This window comes from Pteropus medius, unplaced genomic scaffold (genome assembly GCF_902729225.1).
Source record: "Pteropus medius unplaced genomic scaffold, Ma_sr-lr_union100, whole genome shotgun sequence".
Lineage (NCBI taxonomy): Eukaryota > Metazoa > Chordata > Mammalia > Chiroptera > Pteropodidae > Pteropus > Pteropus medius.
This window is the reverse complement of record NW_024346667.1, coordinates 4,213,787-4,227,319: the sequence shown is the minus strand read 5'-3', so window position 1 is coordinate 4,227,319 and position 13,533 is coordinate 4,213,787. Positions and strand designations below refer to the sequence as shown.

At 44.1% G+C, this 13,533-nt stretch overlaps 1 protein-coding gene and 2 pseudogenes across 4 annotated transcripts in view; all 3 read right to left on the bottom strand.

Annotated features, from left to right (window-relative positions):
• ZNF395 (zinc finger protein 395) overlaps positions 1-13,533 on the bottom strand; it is a 59,186-nt gene that overhangs the window by 30,298 nt on the left and 15,355 nt on the right. Inside the window, exon 1 of one of the 4 annotated variants that reach the window (XM_039875888.1) lies at positions 7,288-7,435. The exons of 2 other annotated variants lie outside the window; for them this stretch is intronic. Coding sequence is in view for 1 of the 2 variants with exons in the window: in XM_039875886.1 (XP_039731820.1) it covers positions 1,884-1,897 (14 nt within the window). In the remaining variant the exon portion in view is untranslated. Of the gene's footprint in view, positions 1-1,883; positions 1,910-7,287; positions 7,436-13,533 lie in introns of those variants that run through there. One more of the 4 variants, XM_039875886.1, reaches the window with a different exon arrangement.
• On the bottom strand, positions 4,209-4,327 carry LOC120613525 (uncharacterized; annotated as a pseudogene).
• LOC120613660 (uncharacterized) lies at positions 11,208-11,323 on the bottom strand (annotated as a pseudogene).

Sequence of the window (13,533 nt, the reverse complement as noted above, 5' to 3'; positions counted from 1 at the left end):
GCTTGACACACAGCAGGTAGGTACTCAAGATTAGTCACTGAATGACATCTACCTTTACCTCATCCTGTCCTTGAACAATAAAATGTTTTTAAAATACCAGTGTTCAAGAGAATGAAAAGACACACCACAGACTAGGAAAAAAATATTTGTACATTTGACAAAGGACTACTCTCCATAATATACAAAGAACCCTTTAAAACTCAACAATAAGAAAATAACCTGATTAAAAATGGGCCAAAGACCTTAATAGACACCTCATCAAAAAAAACATACAGATGGCAAAAAAGCACATGAAAAGATGTCATCACACGTCGTTAGGGAAATGCAAACTAAAACAATGAGATGCCACTACATACCTATTAGAATGCCCAAAATCAGCGCACTGATAACACCAAATGCTGGTGAAGATGTGTAGCAACAGGAACTCTCATTCATTGCTGGTGGGAATGCAAACTGGTTCAGTCAGTTTGGAAGACATTTTGGCCATTTCTTACAAAACTAAATATACTTTCACAATATGATCTAGCAAAAGCACTCTCTGGTATTTACCCAAAGGAGCTGAAAATTTACACCCAAAAACCTGCACACAGATGTTTACAGCACCTTTATTTATAATAACTGTCAAAACTTGAAAGTAACCAAGATGTCCTTCGGCAAGTAAACATATAAATTGTGATACATCCAGACGATAGAGTATTATTCAGCACTAAAAAAAAATGAACTATCAAGCCATGAAAAGCCATGACGGAACCTTAAATGCACATTACTAAGTGAAGGAGCCAATCAGAAGAGGTTGCATAGTGTATGGTTCCAGTTATACAACACTGTGGAAAAGGCAAAACTGTGGAGACAGTAAAGAGATCAGGGGTTGGGGGCCGGGAAGAATAAATAGGCAGAGCACAGATGATTTTTAAGGCAATGAAAGTACTCTAAATGATACTATAATGATAGATATACTTAGTTATACATCTGTCTAAACTCATAGAATGTACAATACTGAGAGTGAACCCTAATGTAAACTATGGATTTTGGGTGACAATGTGTCAGTGTTGATTCCTCCGTTGTAACAAATGTAGCACGCTGGTGGGGAATATTGTAGCGGCTGGGGGTATATGGGAAATCTCTGTTCCTTCCCCTCAATTTTGCTGTGAACCCAAAACTGCTCTAAAAACTAAAGTCTATTTTTAAAATGTGTAAGGAAGGGTTTTTCCCACTGTGATAAACATACACATTATAAAACATACAAATAATAAATTAAAAAGTGAAAAAAAGAATTCAATTCATCTGAAAGCAACCAGTATTTATATTTCGGTATTAGAATTATTAGTATATTTCCTTCTGGTCACTTTCTATGTACTTTTTTAAAAGATTTGAACTCATATTGTAGATGCACCTTAACTTTTAGAGAAAACATGTGCCCATGTCATTTTAAAACTATTTCTAAACATTATTTTTAATGACCATAATATTCCATTATAAAGACTTATCCATCAGAATCACCTATGAATTATTTCCAGCTCACTCACACCATTGGATATTTAGGTGTTTCCTATTTTTTGCTACAGTTTTTTTTTAAAACTCTGAATAATTTTTGTGCATAAAACATCATCTATATCTTGGATATGGTCTCAGCTACACCTTTAGAAGAATTACCTGACCAGAATGTATGAACATCTTGATACATTATGATACAAATTTAAAAAACTAAATCAAACTTTAGTTTATCCCTTACTGAATTTCTTTTTTTAATTTGTCCCTTACTGAATTTCTTTTATTAAAAACTAAATCAAACTTTAGGTTTATCCCTTACTGAATTTCTTTTTTTAATTTCTCTTTTTAATTTTGAACCTTGATTTAACTATTAAATAAGCAATCCCTCTCACCTTTGGACCATCATCAAAGCTGACAAACATACCTTCTGTATCTTCATTCACAACACTGGAAAAAAATGTTGAAAAGCTCAAGGCCAAAAATAGAACCCTATGGCACTCATTTTCAGATCCCCTTCCAGACTGACTCAATGCCACTAATTAACAGTTTTTGCCAATTAATAACACCATGAAATTAAATTAATAGCACCATCTAGTCCACATTCTACCACTTACTTAATATAGACCATTGCATCTTAAGAAACTGTGAAACACTCTCCCATAAAGCCAAAGTGTACCATAGCTGCTATATCATTTCTCTGATCTAGTAACCAAATCATCATATAAAATAGAAAATGAGTTTCATTTCATCCAATGTGGCATACTTCCAGTTATCTTTGCATCCTCAGGCCACACATTTGTACGCAAAAAGCAGTTCAGTTTCAACTTTTCTTAATGTTACTAAAGCAATAGTTTAAAATAATCAGATTGTGCACCTTGTCAAAAACGGTGACTTTTGCTCAGTCCCTCTCACCTGTAGGAAGCCTAACAGGTGGTTATGGGACTCCCAGGTAAACCAGACTATCTCAGGATCATGGAGACCTGAACTTATTCACTTCAGGAGATCCCCAAAGCAGCCTAGTGTTCCGGGAGTCATCTGCATTAACATCTGGGCTTGAACCAGCTATTCTGTATTTATTATAAATCTCTGGATCCTGGAGGCCTACCCCCTGGGGCCATCTCAGGAGTAAGGATATAAGAGAAGAAATGACATAGCTCCTTTCCTTGCTATTTCTTTATTATTGACTCACAGAACCAAAGCTCCTGAGAATCTAATGGCATACGGCATTTAGCAGTCATGACTCACATCTCACCAAGTTATTACCCTGACATCGTTCTCAGAGGATATATGCCAGGAGCCACGATCTAACCATGGCGGCCAGAAACGGAAAATGGGAAGGCCTGAGAGATCTTGGAGTCACTAGGAATTTGCCTCACTATAGAGAATACAACTCAAAGCCCTCCACAGTTAGTACCATTCCAATCATCAGAAATACTTTACAAAGTCCCAGTCAGCAACACCTCAGAAGGTGCTGTTGACTTGTCTAAAACAAGTCATTTGCACATAAATATCTCAGATTCCTTGTCAGACTCCCACCTGAATCCTCCAGTGGCCACCCAGAGTCCGAGACAACGATCCCAAATTCCCTAGCTTGGCATTCAAGTCTCTTGAAAACTCAGGTCGCAAACCCAAAGACCTGCAGGACCAAGCAGGGAATGTAAAGAGACTGCACTGAAGCAACAGGGGCCCTGGGTCCATGACTGGGGACCACCAGGCCCGTTTCCCATCCTCAGTGGGCAGCCACTACTTAGCTCTAGAGGCCTCCTGTTCAGATTCTTTAAGAATGTCCTAAATCTAGAGGTTTCCTGGATTGCTGCCAATTTTTAAAAACCTTTGGGCGGTCCAAATTATAACACATCTGAAAGCTGAACTCATCCTTTGGGCCACCCGTTTACAACTCTTACACTACATTTTGATCCTAACCTCTCTTGCCAACCTGATTTCCCCCTACTCTCTTACAAGAAACTTGTGTTCTTCACTCTTACACACACCGTGTACTTTCCCAACTCCAAGCCTTTGCCCATGCTACACCTCCCACCTGTATGGCACTCTGAGATGCCCCAACAGGTTGTCTTCCTTTAATCCAAACAATTTTTCCAAGCCACTCCATCGCAGGTTGCTCACCCCTTCCTCTAAACTCTACAGGCACTTATTTCTCATTTTGGCATTTATTCATCTTTCCTTGCTCCTTAATCATATGGATATCTTAACTTTCCAAATAGCCTGAAAACTCAGTCTCTTCTTCATGCTTCCTTCCACCTACAGCACTGGTAAGGGTAGCTCTGCACATGAGCGGCTTAATAAATACTTACTAGATGTGAAAATTCTCTATAACTGTGTTTTTCAAACTCGGTTATGATCCACTACAGAGTGGTTAAATCAATTTAGTGGGTGACAATAAGCATTTTTAAATGAAAAATAAAAGAATAGAAAATAAAAACATCAGAGAAGATTGCACCCAGCCAAAGAAGGTAGTACTTCACTAACCTGAAGTAGATTTATACATACATGATTGAGTGTACTAGGCTGTGATGTTTATTTAATGTAGATCATAGTCAAAATAGTACAGAAAACTAATTTACTCTACGAAGAGTAAATGAGCTCAACCACTGCTCCATGCAATATTTTTTTTTTTAATTTTTTAGGCGAGGCAACCCTTGGTTGACCTCACAGATTGCAAGGACCTTGTCAGCTTACAATCTCCTATTTTTTTTTTACACCTACAGTACCTGGTCTTCCTAGGTGGTCTCCCATCCAAGTACGAACCAGGCCTGACCCTGCTTAGCTTCCGAGATCAGACAGAATCGGGCTTGTTCAGGGTAGCATGGCCATAGACGCAATATTTTTTTTGACCACCATATATTCCCTATAAAGAAAAAATATCGGATGGACACCATTCCGCATGCACGTCAGCTTACCCTGCTAGTTTCTGGATCCTGCATCAGAGAGAAACAGGGGGTGTGAAAGAACCGCAATTACATTCTCCACTCACTCTGCAACTTTCTGCAATCACCCTTCAAACTCGCCAGCCCTCAGATGTTGTAAGCTGAAGCTTCGGGAATTTGTTCAGCGAATCATCCTAAGTCACCCTTGCAACAAAAAAGCAGAATTCAGAGCTCAGGAAAAACCTATGCCGGCAGGTCGCTGGATTTCTGGGAACTGGTAATGGTGCAGGTTGGAAGGGATCTGGCCCTGGGAAAGTCAGTATCCCTAGGCCCCAAATTTCCAACATGGTTCTTTAGATCATCTAGCTGCTTCCCATCCCCACCCATGAATGGGACACCAGGACTAACCCGAAAGTCTCATAGAGAGCAAAATTCAGCGTGTTTCAAAACCCAACAATTTATGTCTTTATCAAATTCCATTCTACTCCCCTCCAACCATGGTTAGAAGAATAAAGTAGCCCATTCTCCTTGGAGCCTCCATTCCCCAGAGTCGTTTTGCCAACTTCAGGTTCAGGTCCAGGCAATGTCATTTGAATGGCAATACAGAACCGAGTCTTCTAACTCGACCCTCGGTCCCACTCACTAGCATCCTCTACCGCCTCTCTACGACCAAGAAGGTGCCCTATTTATCCCCGGAGTGCCTTCCTTCTCTCAGCTTTGGCAGCCTTTCCCACACCACACACCCTGGTTTCTCCGCAATCTCGGAGTCACAGTTGCTTGCAGGACACCTATGTTTGGATGTCTTGGCAAACACAAAACTTCTCTGCAGCCTGAGTGTCAATTACTTCTCTCCAAAACACACATTTCCGATTTCTCAAGTTACTAACTACAGCAGCTCCAAGGCCCTGGCGTGTAATCAATTTCCACAAGGAATTAATTTCCATTCATCTCTTTCCTTCACCCTGCCCCTGTCAACAGATTATTTCAACAGTAATGTTTCTAAAACTCACCCTCTTTTCCAGTTATCCCAGTCCAAACCCTGGGCACTCCACAACCATAACAGCCTGATTTGTCTCCTAACATTACTTTTAAAAACCCTTCCATATACCCTTTCATTACATTACTCCCTGGCTCAAAAAACTTTGTCTCCTCAGTACACACGGGGTAAACTGCAATCCCCCAGTCGGCTTTCTGGGCCTTTCACAATCTCAACCATTGTTCCTCTCCATCTTTATCTGCTACTGTTCAGGAAACAGTCCTTGGTCTGGCCATGGCCATCTCCTCATCTCTCGGCAATGCCATGTCCATTGGCACCTCGTGGTCCATCTCAAAGATCTCATCCTCCCGGAATATAGTCCTGGTGATTCCTGCCCATAGCTCCCTTCTCTGATCAACAGCACCTATTCTACATCTTGCATTTTAACTGTGCCCTATCTTGAGTTTTATTTCACATGTTTAAGTCTTTCTGTGTCCTCCATGAGATTATAAAGAGGGCATCATCTCTTGTACCTTTTGTATCTCCCCTCACTGAGGTCACTATTGGAACCCCTTCTCCTCTGGTAGTCCCTCTGCGACCTCTCACACCTGTTACTTCTGCCTCTCCTGCCTTTGGGACTTCACCAGTGAGTTATTCTTCAATGTGTAACTTATTTCAGAACTTAGTACTCTAAGCCCATTCCCCAACTCTAACCTTTCCTTTGATATTCCTCCTGCCCCCTCGCCCAGCATTTACAGTAATTTAGGCAGTCATAGCACATTAATGTGAACTTGAGCTCTCAAATCACTTCCACCTGGTCAGTAGGCTAAGGCCTTAGATTTCTTGTGAGCCTCTTATCTCGCAGAGAGCCTGGCATGGTGCTAAGAACACAGCAGCCCCTCAAAAGTACCTGTGGAGCTGAACTTAATTACTATATTTCCTTGTGTTTCAAGTTTTTTGAGATCTGAACCTGTTTACACAACACTTTAGGAAGGTGTCAAAAAGGCTTCAAATACCTGTTGATCACTCATTTTCAGGCAAACTACACCAGATACACTTTTTTTGGAAAGAGGGATGTAAAGAAGGTGGTGTCGGCCTTTAGGTAATCCCTGCTCCTGGCAGCCTGGTACCATGAACGCTCGCCTTGTGGACGTGCTCGGAAGCCACCAGGATTGGCCAGGGCTGCCTGAAATCACGGAGGTAGCAGCACCACTTCACCGCCGGGCAGGTGGGCTTCTTTAGATTTCTGAGTTAAACCTAAAGTGAAGGCGCTGCGCCCTGAACTCCAAGACAGGAAGGGAAGAAAATGCTGCCTTTGAAACTGTTTGCACATGACAAACTCCCCGTCTAGCCCCCACCGGGCACCCCACATGCCCACAGTGCCATCTCCAAGGAGGGCCAGGGGCCACTGGTGAGGAGAGGCAGGGTTAAACAGCGCGGAAGGAAGTGGGGGTGGACAGAAAAGGACAGAAAGGGTGGGGGCCAGCCCCCGAGTTGGAGGGTGTGTCGCGCTGCGCGTCCCGGAGTCCGACTCGCCCGCCCGCCCGCCCGCTCAGTGGAGTGGGCAGGAACGCACGGGGCGCCGGGAGGACTGAACTGGCTAACCAGCCGGAAAGGGTCAGGGAGGGGGCAGGTAAACCTCGTCAGAGAGGCGACTCGGGACAATCGCTCAAAGTTGGGGAGGGGTGCCTTGGCGAGCGCCAGTGGCGAGCGAGATAAACAAGGCGACGCACGGGAGAGCGGACGGCCACCCCCACCCAGCCAGCGCGGGCACTGTCGCAGCGCCCCCGCGCCCCGACCCGCCGTTCCACGGCCCGCCAGCCTCCCGGGCCTTCAGGCCGCCCGCCTGGCCCCCGCGGGCGTGCGGAGCGTGGGAAGTTCCTGGGCCGCCCCTGTCCCCCGGCTGCAGCGCAGCGAAATCCCCGCGCAGCTCACCTCGCCCCGCCAGCAGCAGCAGCAGCAGCAGCAGCGCGGGCCGGCAGCTCCCGCTCAGACAGCTCGGCTCGGCTCGGAGCTGGAGCTGCAGCTGCCGCAGCCCCTGCCCGCCCACCCGGCGCGGCCCACCGCCCGGCTCTGCTCCGGCCGCCCGCCCGCCGAGGCTCGGTTCGCGCCCACCTGGCCGGCCTGCCCTCCCTCTCTGGGACACTGCGCTCACGTACGCGGCCGCGGCCACAACCCGGCCCGGATTCCCTCCCGGGAAGGGAGCGGAGGAGCACGGCAGCCAGCGAGTGAACGAGCGAGACTCAGGGACACACCCCCACGGCTCCCGCCCCCACCCCCTCTCCCCGCCCCCAGCCCCAGGCGCAGCGCGCGCACGCGGCTTGCGCGCCTCTCACCGGCGACGCGCGCCTGCACCCGCCCCACACACCCACCGCGCGCCCGGATACACACCCCCCGCCGCTCGTAGACAGTGGGCGCTCAATAAGTGTCCGAGAGATTCCTCGCGCACATGCGCACTTGAACCTGACCGAGTTATGACCCACCCCCACCCCACCCCAAAATCGGAACCGGCGGCTGCCAGCCCCGAACCAAACTTGAGTACTCGTTTGCCTTTTTTCACTGAAACGCCAACCGGGCCAAAGTTTCTTGCTGTTGTTTTCCCAGGCCTGGCTCTGGGACAGGCTTCTCCGAGAGAGGCCGAGCTCGCCACAGGGCGGGAAAGGAAACCAGAAAGCCTTGGGCGCCACCGAGGAGAGCCTGGCAGGGGCAATGGGGACCCAGGCCGCTCAGCCCGGACCCACCCGGAGCGCGAGCGAAAGCCGGAGACAGAGGGAGCATTGGAACCGAATTTTCTATTTCCTTTTTGATTTAATGTTTTCTTCTCTATTTTATGACACTTTACTCCTTTGTAGTTGTAAAATGAGGCGTTATTTACTTTTTCTGGAATGGGAGAAAGTTAACTATTAGCTTTCAGCCTTTATGTAAACAATACCAGTTGCTTTTGGCACCGTTAGGCTCTGGCTTTTGTATAATTTGTAACAAGGAGAATCGAAGCTGTTCCATTGTGTTGCTCTTATGTTTTTCATAGATAAGACCAGAGGCACGACGGTAATGAGGGCCCCCAGCGTCTATATGTGTGGACGTATGTAATCGTACTCAAATACATGTAACGACTAGAAGAAGGATTCCCCTCCTCAAAACAGTTTTTAAATATTTGGGAGCATACTTGTTGAATTTGCAGTTCACCTTCAATGTAAGGTATGCTGTTTTTCTTGCAGAGAAGCAGTGGGGAGTGTACTATAAAGGGCTAAAGGCTCTGTGGTCAGACAAGCCTGGTGTGCAATCCTGATTTAACTGCTGAACAAGCTTTATGATCTTCAGCAGGTTCTTTAATCTCTCTGAGCCTCAGCTTCTTTATCTGTAAAATAAAATTTAAAAATGTATAGGTATAGTTCCTAGCTCAGAACAAATAAGCAATAAATATGATTTCCCTTCCCCCATCTCTCACCATTTGTTAAAATAGAAAAATATCTAAATAGAACCAAAATTTCTATAGGACATTGGTTCTCAACTGAGAGCAATGTCTGGAGACATTTTTGATTATCACAAGGGGGAGGGGCCTGTGCTACTAGCATCTAATAAATATAGGCTGACAATGCTGCTTAACATCCTGCCATGCACAGGACAGCCCCCCAACCGCCAGCAACAACAAAGAATTACCTTGGTCTAAAATGTCAATAGTGCCATTGTTGAGAAATCCAGCTATAGGCTAATTCTGCTGTCAAATAATTCACCAAAGACTGGTTCTGCCTTTTAACTCTCATCCTCAAGGAAATAGACATGTTTTGCATTAAAGAGAACAACAGAATGAAGGCATTGTGGAGATTACAGCAATTATGTTCATACTCAAAGCCTTCCCTTAACCTGAAAATGTAGACTCAAATTTTATATTTTATCATTAAATATTTTAGTTAACAACAATATATGCTCTCTTTTTCTTGAGGTATATATAATGTATTACTACAGTTCATAAATAGCTTTATGTTCTTGTTTCCTTTTTATCCTCAAAAAGTGGATGTTTCCTCACTTCTGTATGTTCTCTGCCAAGTTCATCCCTATCCTAAAGTTGATAATATAGGCTCTGCCCCCAAGGAACATACAGTGTGGATTAATGAACATGCAACAATTAAGAAACAATATAAGACAGCATATAATTAAGCTTTAATTGCAGCACCTAGACTAGAGTGACTCAGAGGAGAGGTCAATGAGTTCTGCCAGCAACAGCCCAGTGCTGCCTATGTGGCCAAGGTATTCAGCAAATGTTTATTGAATAAAATGAAAGAGTGAGCATTTTTTACATGAGCTAGGACTCGAGCTAGTCTATAAACTCCATTACAGTATTTAAACTGCTAGATTTTATAAATGGATGTTGGTGCCTGGCTGTGAGTTTATTTTTCTTAAAATGTCTAGTTCAAATTTGTAACCAAAACTACATATTTTCAAAAACGTTTGAATTTTATTAAAATTGAAATAATCATTCATTTGACAAATATGTGAGTGCCCACTGTATGCAAAGTGAACCAAAGTAGTCTCTAGATTTGAACAGAACCCATAGCTTGTTCAGTTTGAGACTGCGTCTTGCGAACACAAGCTGTTAAAAGGCATGTGCTATCTCACAGCATATATTGCATGCATATCCCTTTTTTACTGCAGGTATGTACTTGCACAGTATGCATTCCAGAGTTTTGCACATTAACACAGACTCGGAGAGAACTTCCCACCACAAACATCCATTCCCAAACACACGCCCAGCACACAGAATCCAAGCTCTGTCCTAAACACACACTGCTCAGGACACACATTACACAAAGCAAAATGTACTTGAAAGACTATAACTTGTAGGGTTCCGATCTTGGCTCTCCAACTGCCCCCGCCCCCCCATGATTAGAGCTTGCCCTCCTGGAAGCTGTCCCATCCTAGAACTGCATTTCACCTTGCTTCCACCCACACGCCAGCTCCCTATTAAAATGTAGGCACCGTGTACCTCTTTTGCATCCAATTAGCTTCTTGGAGAGCATTTCTCATTAGCTTGAGGTTAATCAAACAGACCCAGGCCCTGCCTCATATTATATGGACATATTTACAGGTATAGTATGAGTATGGGATTGCCACTATCTCCAATCCCCTGACATAACTGCTCCCAGCCTTGCCTCCCTCCAATCCACTCTTTACACTAACCCTTTCCCCTATTATAACTCCTCAAAGGCTTCCTGTAGCTTTTATAACAAAATCCCAGCATTGCTCATTAAGAACCTTCATGGAGCAGGTTCTAATTATCTCTCCATCCACTACTTATCCTTCCCTGTCTGCCCATTTCACTATATACTCTAGACATGCTAAACTGAATTTTTGTTCTTTGCCTGCACAGACTTTTTCTTTGCTTGATGCATGCTTTTCTTCTCTGCCTAGAACACTCTTTATGCCAATCTCTTACCTCTTTACCTGGCCATCACTACTCATCCTTCAGGAGTCAGCTTAGTTGTTACTTTCTCTGACTTCTAGGACTGGATTAGGTGCCTCTTCTTTATGTTGAATATATCACTTTACACTTACCCCCGTCGCATCGTATTGAAATAGCCATTCTCTTATCCTACTCCCTTACAAGACTAAACATTCTATGAAGACAGGAGCATGTCTTGTTCTTCATTGAGTACTCAGCATTTGGCACAATGCCTGACATGCAGTTGGTACTCGATAAACATTGGTTAATAGTAAATTGTTAGTTGGACTCAGGGGACTGCCTAGAGCTATTCCACCAAAGTCCAGGCAATCTCTGGTTCATAGCATGCCTCAGATGCTCAGTGGATCCCAGGGCTGATGAAGACTTTCTTTCCTTCTTTTCTTTCTTTCTTTAATGCCTACAGCACCTGGTCTTCCTAGTACTCCCATCCAAGTACTAACCAGGCCCGACCCTGCTTAGCTTACAAGGTCAGACGAGATCAGGTTTATTCAGGGTGGCATGGGCGTAGACTGGTGAAGACTTTCTCACCATGTATTTAGAACAGGATGAGACCTAAGGAATGAACTGAGTCGTCAGGTTCCACCAGAGCCTAATTTTATACCTGGCTTCCTGGACTCCAGATTTTTGTCACCAATTTTCTACTTGACATCTCTATTTGGATGTCTAATCAGACCTCAAATGTACCAGGTCCAAAATCATGTTCAAAATCAGATCTCAGTTGTACATGTCCAAAACCAGACTTTTGATTTCCCTCCAAAATATGCTTCTCCCATCTCAATAAATTGCAATTTCATTTTTCTAGTTGCTCAAAAAACAAGCATACAGAAAAACAAAGCTCAGAGTCATCCTTAATTCTTTTTCTTACACCTTATGCCCAATCCATGAGAAAATCCTGTTGGTTCTATCTATGAAATATACCCAGAATCCAATTGTGTCCCTCCATTTCCAGCACTACTTCCCTTGCCAGACCACCATGTCTCTGACCTGGACTTCCACAATAAGCTCCTAACTGTTCTCCCTGCTTTTTCTGGGGCTTCCCAATACCATGGCAGCCAGAGCGATCCTTTTCAAATCTAAATCATATTATATCACTATTCGGCTCAAATTTTTCTATCACTTCTCACCTCCCTCACTACAAGACCCTACATAGTCTTGCCCCCAGTCACCCTTCGGCCTCACCACCCACTACTCTTTCCTGGCTCACCCAACACCAGCCACAACGGCCCCCTGGCTATCCCTTAGACCCACTTCCAACTCAATCTTTCCGAGGCTGTTCCTCTGGGCTGAAACGATCTTTCTCCATATAGCCCATGACTAGCTCCATTACTTGATTCAGGTCCCTGCTCAAATACATCCTATGAGACATTCCCTTGCTAACTTTTCTAAAATAGCACCACCCAACCATCCTTGACCCTGCTTTATTTTTCCTCTTAGCAGCACTTAATCACCACCTGACAGCCTGTCTCCATCCGCTCAACTATAAGTTCAAGGATAGTAGAGACTATATTTTTGTTTATTGCTATATCCATAGCTTTTAGAACTGTGTATAGCACAGAGTAGGCATTCAAGAAATGATCATGAATCAAGGGTCTGGTTAGACTACCAAAAAGTTACCCCTGAAACAGGTGTCCATCTACTGCTTTAGCTGCAACTAGTCCCTCCAGAATTTAGCTCTCCTACAATAGGACATCCAGATACCAGCTACTCAATTGTTTGTTGCCTTGCTTCTCATCCACTTAAACTAGGGACTTGTGTAACCTTTATGATACACAATTCTAAACACAGCTTCATACCACAACCTCAAAATGGGCTATGAGTTTCAAATGAAAAGGATAATACTGGTAATTTTGCATTTATAACATATTTTTTCTTTTTAATGAGAAAAATCACAATGTATCCTAGTGGACAAAAACAGGCCCAGCACCAATTTTAAGCATTTTCACTTTAAAAGACATGAGATTCAGGAATTCTAAGAGAAAGTAGTTTGCAGACATGCCTGGGGCAAATGGCATCGGCTCTCTGATCTACTCAATCTGTAAGGCTTTCCTGAAGAAGGTGGGCTTTGCATTTCATGGATGAGAAAGGATGGAGTGGTTGCAAGTACTTTGTTCAAAGCTTAAGGGTATCCCTGGAGTAGCTTGCTTAAATCTGCACAGCCACACTTTCAAGCAAACAAGCTCTCACACGTGTGAAGATATCCAGAGATACACCCCGGTGCATAAACACCCAGATCCGTGCCTACTTCCTCCTAGCTCTGGAACGCTGAATATGAGCAAAAGCACATATTCAAAAGAGGAAAAAATGAGCTGGCTTTGGAAACACGGACCATAAAACCCTATGACTCTGGGTATGAAAGAATGTGTAAGCCCAGGCAGGCTCTCTGTGCACATCTGGTTTTTCCTTTTATGCATCTGTGATTTCTATGACACAGGAAATCCACTCTGGAACAACCCTGTCTGCTTTCTAGTGAGCATATGAAAAAATGGGGATTCAAAGTATGTTTATCTCACTGTTCGAGGCAGGAAGATAAAATCCAGAACAATACCATTTTGACCATGGACCAACTCCTGCTTCACCCTACATTGTGCCCCAGGGGAGGTGCCAGGAACTGAGACCAGAGGAGTGTGGAAGGCCAAGGAAAGTTTCTGCACAGGCTTAAGACTATCTACACATGACTCTCATTCTGAAGCACATCAGGTACAAAAAATACCACGTGATGA